Source organism: Chelonia mydas, chromosome 18, assembly GCF_015237465.2.
Source record: "Chelonia mydas isolate rCheMyd1 chromosome 18, rCheMyd1.pri.v2, whole genome shotgun sequence".
NCBI classification, from domain to species: domain Eukaryota; kingdom Metazoa; phylum Chordata; order Testudines; family Cheloniidae; genus Chelonia; species Chelonia mydas.
Genome location: NC_051258.2, coordinates 15,769,262 through 15,777,809, shown reverse-complemented (window position 1 = coordinate 15,777,809; position 8,548 = coordinate 15,769,262). Strand labels below are relative to the sequence as shown.

The following is an 8,548-nucleotide window of genomic DNA, read 5'->3' as shown; positions in this document are numbered from 1 at the left end:
AAAGTCTTTCCCTTCACATTTATTTTTGTAATAGTAAAAAGAACATTTGGATGACAACACTTTGCTTTTTCAACATACATAAGAACATCACAGGAAGATGCTCCTCTTAACAGTATTTTAATTCACTCCGCCGCTTGTGAACAAAACGATCAGCTGTCAATTTTAACAGTACATAACACTGATAGGGGGTTAGAACTTAAAAGTAGGCCCAAGGGATTAAAACAAGCATGATATTTAAGTAGTTAACCGCATATGCATATGCTGCTGTGAACAATAGCTGAGGAGCTTCTGTATGCCCTAGGGGTCTCTTATTGAGAGGAAGAACATCCCTCAGGTAGAAAGCAAAGCTAACTTTTACAGTGTTCAGCAAATAATGGGACAACAGGGAGGTGCTTGGTTATTCCCATTTTATAGATGGGCAGAGCTTCAATCATGAGCCAATGTCCTGCAAAGCAACTGGTATTAGAACTAGCCCTCTGAGTCCCAGTCTGCCTCGATAGCAGTTAAAATAAAGGATACCTAAGAAAGTTGAGAGAAGGCTGCAGATGATGGAATGACTCAGTCAAGTATTCGGTATACCAAACGATACTGGTGCAGGTCCACTGGTTCGGATAATTTGTCAAATATTTCATACAATGTCACCACTTTCCAAACAAAGGATTGTTTTTGGTACTGCTTAGTAAGTAACATTGAAGTAGAAATATTGCCTGACACCCTTTAGCAGATGTGCCTGTGTTGTGTATAAATAGGACTTCAGTTTTTAGAGCTGAGGGGGGAAAAACTCTTGTGTCTTTAATCTTCTTGTTGTCCGCTGAGCCCACCCTTGCCAATTAACAGACTTTTGGAGGGGGGCAGGGGTTGTAACAGACTCTGGTCTCCTAGGAAGTGGACTGACACCACCAACAAATTCAATTCATAGTCCCTGCCCTAACGAGTATGTGTATCCAGCACCTGAATACTCCTCCTCAGAGTTCAGGTGGAGAACTTACTGACCTTGTTTTAAAAAGACAATTCATTCAATTGCTGTGTTGGTGGTCTCACTGCTGGCTTGCTTTAATAAGGATAGTCACTGAATTTTCTGTCACAGATGGTGTAAACCTTGGATCGGGATCTGAACTTGAGGCCAAGCCGCCATGGCTTGCTGGAAGACGTGAAGTAGTATAGGATGGGATTCAGGCAGCAGTTGAAACTGACGAGGGCCAAAGTGACCCGGCGCATTTTGTAAATTAAGTTGGTAAACAGGCAACTTTGGATGAGCTGGACCCTCATCAGGAAGTGGAGTAGGTGAGTGAGATGATAGGGAAGGAAGCATAGGATGCAGATGAGCAGGATGAGGTAAATGGTCCTCAAGGCCTTCTTCTTGTGAATGCTGTGTCTGGTGTGGTTGATCCGCTTGGCGACGAGAGGGTAGCTGATGAGGATGATGGCAAACGGGATGACAAAGCCGAACAGCAAGGCACAGACATTGTAGGGCAACATGCGATGGGTCCAGCTGGTCAGCGAGAAGTTCTCAAAGCAGGCAGTCTTGTTCCCTGTGCCCTTGTTGTGAAGGGGCCCCCCAAGGATAAGCGGGATCGTGATGCTTGCAGCAGTGAGCCAAAAGCTGGTGACCACTGTCATGTAGTGGGTGACTTTAATCCGGATGTAGGTGAAGGGGTGCAGCACGGCAATGTAACGATCCATGCAAATGCAGGTGAAGAAGGCAATGCTCAGGTAGATGTTGATGTAGTACAAGGTCCCGGTGATCCTACAAGCCATGTCTCCAAAGATCCAATTGTTCTGGTTCAGGTGGTAATGGATTTTAAAGGGCAATATACACACAAACAAGGTATCTGCTACAGCCAGGTTGATGAGGTAGATGGAGTGCGAGGTGTGCTTGACATTGCAGGTCAAAAGGTAGAGAGCTAAGACGTTTTCTAGCAGTCCCAGTACAAAGACAATGCTGTAGATGACAGTGAAGAGATGGTACTGGAAGTCTGCTTCAACTAGTGTTGCATTAGAGTGTCCCCTGGCCAAGGTACACGAAGTGTTTTCCATGCTTTCTGCTGCAGGAGAACAAGTTCTGTGGGGATAGCCTAGATCAGTCTCTTCTTTCCAAAGATGAGCAAGTCCAAAGCTCCAGGAGCTCTCTGTGAGAACTCGAGTTGTTACATCACCCAGTTCTGGTTAAAAATGTAGCTAAAGCTTCTACGCTCAGTAAGCCTAATAAGATAAAAACAAGCATTAGTGTGGTCGGGAAAGACCTTTCTGTCAAGTTACAATCAAAAATATCCCCTAAAACAGGAGACTGGTTGAGATTAAGCAGCTGCAGCCCCCAACTTATTTACATTTAACAGGCAGCTGGAGGAGACCAGTTACAGGAGCAAGCCAAGCCCCAGTTCTCTGAGATTAGGCATCCAAATTTAGGAGTGGTTGTGTGAGTTTGAGCATTGAACTGGGCCTAGCAGACCTGACTTCTGTTTCAGGCAAGTCATTTCACCTCTTTATGCCTGTTGCCCCTCCTACCCTTTGTCTTAGACTGCAAGCTCTTCAGGGCAGGGGCTGTTTCTTGTGATGTATCTGTACGGAGCCAAGCACACGTGGGCTTGAATGTCAGCTGGGGCCTGTAGCTGCTACTGTAATACAAATAACCTCTTGAAACAATTGGGATACCACCTCGCCATGGAGTGAGGTTTCATGCAGTGTTTGTAAAGTGCTTTGAGATCCTCTGGTGGGAGGCCCTAGTAAAGTAGATGCTACTATTCATTAAAGGGGCACAGTCAGTCCCCTCACTTGTCCTGTTGTTACAAGAAGCACCAAAGATTGTTATAACAGATTAGAGAGGTGGGGGGAATAGTTTCACTTTGGCACGACAGGGCGAACAGCAAGTCTGACTACACAATGTGTTGGTGTAGGTCTTTCAGATAACAGAGTGGGGGAAAGGGAAATAACTGCAAAACCACACTGTGGCAGACCATCCACTGGTGTCCCATGCAAGAACATTTCACCAGAGCAGGATCTAAACACCCAGTGACAACTCTATGATTTGACCCTGTCCCTGACAAGAAAAAAGGATAACCAAGAAATTGCAGCAGGCCTAAAACAAACATACTGATTCATGCACACAGACAAGGAGGTTGCAATGGTCTTGGAGCTATCTTAAATTTAATTCTCCATCTGAGGAGCAGCCAGGGTGATCAGAATAAAGAGTGATGTGTGAGTGGAGAGGATACTAGTAAATAAAGTGAGCAGTGGGGTTTTGAATAGGCTGTAGACTTTGTCTAAAGGAAACAGGAGGAAAGAGAGAGTAATTTTACTGCCCACTAACCGAATGACGTGGGACAGAGCAGACTGAGTAAGTCCGTAAGAAGCAGAGGTAGCATCATGCAGGAAAACGTAGGTTTTTTTTCCCCCATAAGTGACATTTTTAGATATTTAACTGACAACACCAACCCACTCAAGTTAAAGGAAAATCTCAAAAACTCTCACTTCTCAAGCAGTCTGGGGGTGAGAAATGACTAGCCAAGGCACAAAATCTACTTGCCCAGCATTACCACAATGAGAAAACAGTGACTAATATTCTAGTTGTCTGCTGTGAGTAGCACAGCTGTGCAAGATTGTAAAGCCACCATCTAAGTAGACATCAGAAACCAGGTCTGCCCCACTGAAAGAGGGCGTCGAGAAGTCATTAAGTTCAGAACTGGTAAGATGAGTAACTCGGTTTAGATGTTCCACTCCCTTAAAGTGAACCTGCTTTGGATTAATTATAGCAAAATGAGGATCAGAGAGGGAAGAAATAACACTGAAGACATTCCATCATCAGCTCTTTACAAACAACCAATTTAGCATCACAATACACATCGGAAGTAAATAAATCAAAGTGTCTTCATTATACACAAGCGGGTAGAGGTAGCAGCAAAACTCTCCCCCTGTCACAACGCTAGGAGAAGCACCCAGTTCCCCAGGTACAGTCAACTTCTCCCTATTGTAAATAAACTAAATTGTTTACTGATGGTTCTCCTATTACCCGACAGCCCCCATTCTGCTAGTAAGTCAGCTTGCAGGACCAGCGCCTACATCTCTTTAAAAACCCCAATTCTTTCTGCCCTATTTATCAGCACCCATTTTACTTCTTGCATTTCAGCTTGGATAATGAAAATCACCATTGTGAGTTTCACTTGCCAAGCTCTCCCTGGTGCAAAAGTTCTGGTAGTGAAGAGGAAAAGGTCTGTTGGATTGGAAAAGAAGTTTCCATTGTTAGTAATGGAAACATTTCTGCTAGTCACAGGATAAACCCTTGTTTTTACAAAATTCAAATTTCAGGTCAAACTGTGATTTGACAGCATCCCTTTTAAAGCACCAGAAATGCATTCCCAATGTCAGGGTGCAATGTCCAATGAAGATTACATCCAAGTAGAAGGAATTAACAGCATAACAAGATATTTAAAGCAATAAATAAATAAAAAATTAGCATATAAGATGGTAGGTTGTTTTCAAACATTTACCATGGGTGTTGCAAAACTAACTCAGCCTGATAATTTGGAGAGGGGCTTTCCAGCTTGTATTAAGATGTTGGCATTCCTTTAAAAAAATCCAGACGCTAAACCAAGGATCGTGCTGATTAGATGTTTTTACTTTTGAAGTGCTCATATAAGGCGCTAGCTTCTGAACGTGGAACTGACCAACTAACACCAGATCCTCTAGCTAGTTAAGTTGGGTCGTTCAGCTATTGGACGGACAGATGATGAGAGGGTTTTAGTTTTACCCAAGTTGAGAAACAAGATGGCAGCTGTGGGGGTGAGGGGTTGGTAAAAACATCTGTAGAGAGGCTGTAACTTTAGAGCCTGCACTTGTGGCTGGATTGATGGACAGCCAGAGAGCCTGGCCTGCCAATTGCCCTCGTCTTGCGCCATGCAGCGTTTCATGACAAATCAAGAAAGGGAAGTGAAAGAAACAAAAACTCACCCACCAGCCCCAGGCCATTTTATCTCACGCGAAAAATGCAGCGAACACACTGGATCCTGTGAAGACTCTTCACAAAGCAGAGGCTTGATGCTGAGCTCTCCTGTCTGAAGTGAAGCACCAGAATAAAGTCACATTGCAAAGCATACAGCAAAACCCTCCCACCTTGCTCTGCAGAGAGAAACCACAGGAAGTGCAGAGGTAGGCCAAGAGTTCCAGTTCATACTCGGAATCGGCTGGTAGGTGAACAGAACGTTGCCCAGCATGTGTCACGTGAAACTACAATGAGATGAGTTTCAGTTTTGCCAGCTCGTGAAAGGCAGTCTTTCCGTGCACCAGCTCGTGAAAGGCAATCTTTCCGTGCACCAGCTCGTGAAAGGCAATCTTTCCGTGCACCAGCTCGTGAAAGGCACAGTCCCACGTTAGTTCACAACTGTGACTGGCACCTGAGCTACTACACAGCCCTTGGTCTCTCCTTAGCAGAGAATGCGAATGCTTCCAAATCATGGGCTAGTACTTGACTTTAGCCTGAGCCTAAATCAGATTCATTCCACTTGTGATTTTTTCTGTATTTTAACCAATGCTTTTCCTGGTAGGGAGAAATGGCAATGAGGTGGGAAGGTTTAGGCCACTGGTCAACTCCTTTCCAGGGAAACAGTTGCCTAAATTTGATCTATAGCATCAGATTTCCTGTGTGTCTGTATCTATGTGGAGCTCAGATACCCAGGTGAGTCTAAAGCACCATGACAGCTGGTCCCTTAACTGTTCTGCAATATGTCCAGTCTCTAGGATAATGACAGGGTGAGGCCAAAGCTATACAAGCAGATGCAGTCAGCACCACCCCTACTGAGACACCGATGTTAACCTTCCCGACTGTGTGGCATTTTCCAGGGCTCCTTGGAATTGCCTTAGTGCTAAGAATGCAGCTCCCAACTCACCCTTGTGCAACTGGGATTAGAAAGTGAGTAGGAACCAACCCGCTAGGCACGAAGGGAGAGAATAAAGTGGAAAATTCTTACCTCTCCTTCAGCGGGTGGAAGAAGTGGTTCCACTGATAAACCTGCTACTGGCAACAGTAAGGGGATGAAATACTTCATTTTGCCATCACAAACTCACAACCCTGCTGTCAAAGAGTTAATGCACATTGTACAGTCTTGCAACTAAGTATTAAATGGGATTTTTCATTTGTCTGAATAGGTTACTGGGTATCTAGTATCCCCCCAGTAACAAAAAGCACCTTCTTACCTTGAGGAGCAGACTGTAGGGGTCTGAACACCAGCTCTGCAGCCAAGGAGATAGCTTATCACCAGGTCTTAGAGTTCAGTCTCATTTCCTGTATATCACAAGCCACCACCACCACCCAGCAATCAAAAGGAAACCAAATATACAGCCCTCAGGAACCTAGACTTTGTGCCACAGGCAGAGAATGGGAGGGACTAAGATGCACCGATGCCCAGAGTCGCTGCAAATGCCGGGGAAATGAGTAAGTGAGATAGACCCTGATAATCTTGGCAGGTCACCTGTATCCACACACCGCAGAGGAAGGTGGGGGGAAAAACCACCCCCCACAGTCACTGACAATCTGACCCTCTCTCTGGCCAGTTGCACCGGTCCTTCTCAATAACTGCAACACCAGCACATAAGGAGGAAGGGCTAATTAATAAAGTTGACATTAGGCACTTTCTTTGTGCACTAAGGATGATTTTTGCAGCAGGACCCGGCCATGCACTAGTGTTTCACTGAGCGATACGTTTGCTTTCGTTTGGGAAGAACCACAAGACACTGAAGTTTTCACCAACCAAGCCATAAGACACCACAAAGCTTTAAAAGAGAGAAAGCAAAAGGCAGAACAAGATGTTATATAAGAATAACTCTTGTTTCAGTCTCTCTGCCGAAAACTTTTGCCACAAAAATGAACTGTTGCATAATATGCGCAGCAAAACAGGCCAGCCTCCAGCACACCTCGGTCTGACTTTTAGCTCTCAGTGAAGTCAATGCTCAACTGCCTGAGGCATGGGCCTTTGCAAACAGAGTCCCACTCAAGGACGGTGCCATTCACAAGCCAGGCCAATTAACACACAATATGATGCTGATTGTATCAGACCTAGTCATAAAATAGGCTAAACTTAAGGTTTAAGTGTCACAAAAAATGATCCTGTTTAATTAAAAAAAAAAAAAAAAGGCACCCGTGTGTTCTCCATCCCGACACGCTCCTGTGTCGATTCACGTGTGCTTTGTGCACTGATGAGAGCAGAAAACAATCCGCAGCCCCAGCTCACATGCTGAAGTGATCCAAGAGCAAGCTGGATTCTGATCTGCCTCTTGTATCATCATCAAACTCAGCTTCCACCGCAATTTTGTCAGCCAGGCAGCTGACAGCAGGAGCTCCCGGCTGCTAGTCCCTGGCCCTTGGCAGCTGGGCTGCCCCGCTGTCGGCCCCGGGCGGCTGGGTCTCCCACTGTCAGCACTGCGCATTAATAACTGTAATACACTTGCAGCAAAATGTCAGATTATCAAAAAAATTTGCGAGCATAACATAATACTTGTTCTAGCAAACTTTTCTTAAACAAATAGGTCTTCTCTGGCTTTTCCAAATGACCACAATTAATTATTCTTCTGCAATTTTCCATGTCTTGTCTGCAGCTCAGCTGCGATTATTTGACAATCATCCCGCGATTCAAGTTGGGCCTTCATGATCCATACATAAACGACTGTGTCTCCTGCTGGTCTGCAAGAGGACAGGGATTACAAAGAATAGGGGTAGAGAGGAGACAAAGGTTTGCCTACCGTGGTCTGACCCCATTCTGTCTGTGCCTTGGGGAAGTGACGCCCCTCCACACACAGGTCCCTTCCCTGTATGTTGGAGGAGGCAGGAGGCAAGGGGAAGACAGTATGTGAGTGCGTAGCCAGTGGTATGACCCAAGTAGCCTAGAATCTGCAAACCAACCGGCTGTCCGTCGCCCAGAGTTACCAATCCTTCCACCCGGGCAGCCTCTAGGCACGTGGACAAATGACGTGGAGATGCCTCTAGCCACAATCAATGGGGTTTATTGAGACCCGGCCGCGTATCAGCATACAAAGCGAGTTCCGGAAATCTCCGCAACACGGCCCCCACCAACCGAGTTCTTTCAGGCACGGCTGCACGTCTCACAGGGCCGCTATTTTGCTGCGTTACCTTCTGTCTCCAAGTCTGCGAGGAGAAAAAGGGAAAACATTGATGTGGAAAGAAAGAAAAACCCAGCCCCACCTGAAAGCACTTAAGTTTCTGTGTTTCTTCATTTCCTGCCTGGGCTCCGTCCCCACACACGTGGGCAGATGGCTGGGTGGCTTGGCAGCCAGCGCTTCTTGGGAGAAGTGCCATTAGAACGGGCCAAAACCGACAAGCTGCAGCGTTTTCAAGGCCCGCCCAAGAGCTCTGCTTTGTCTCCAGGCGGGTTGTGCTGCTCTTTGTTCCCCGCGTCCTGCTCTGGCACCTCCAAGAAAAATCAAAGGAGGCCTCCTCTGCTGCTGTGGGGGATGAAACCTAACCCCAGTTTAACAGAGCCTTGGGGAGCCTTGACAGCTTTAGCAAGCCCTGGCTGCAACGGAGCGGGCCAGGGAGGGCCGG

At 46.1% G+C, this 8,548-nt stretch overlaps 1 protein-coding gene across 25 annotated transcripts in view; it reads right to left on the bottom strand.

The window, feature by feature from the left end:
* Positions 1–3: 3 nt before the first annotated feature.
* The window catches only part of PUSL1 (pseudouridine synthase like 1), a 74,165-nt gene continuing 65,620 nt past the window's right edge, over positions 4–8,548 (bottom strand). For 4 of the 25 annotated variants that reach the window (XM_043531692.1, XM_037881148.2, XM_043531699.1 and 1 more), the window contains 3 exons: positions 6,187–8,131; positions 4,945–5,048; positions 4–2,202 (listed from right to left, as the gene is read on the bottom strand). In XM_043531692.1, coding sequence (XP_043387627.1) covers positions 8,100–8,131 — 32 coding nt within the window. In that variant the 3' untranslated portion in view covers positions 4–2,202; positions 4,945–5,048; positions 6,187–8,099. Of the gene's footprint in view, positions 2,203–4,944; positions 8,132–8,548 lie in introns of those variants that run through there. The other 21 variants (XM_043531689.1, XM_037881145.2, XM_037881146.2 and 18 more) reach the window with 13 other exon arrangements.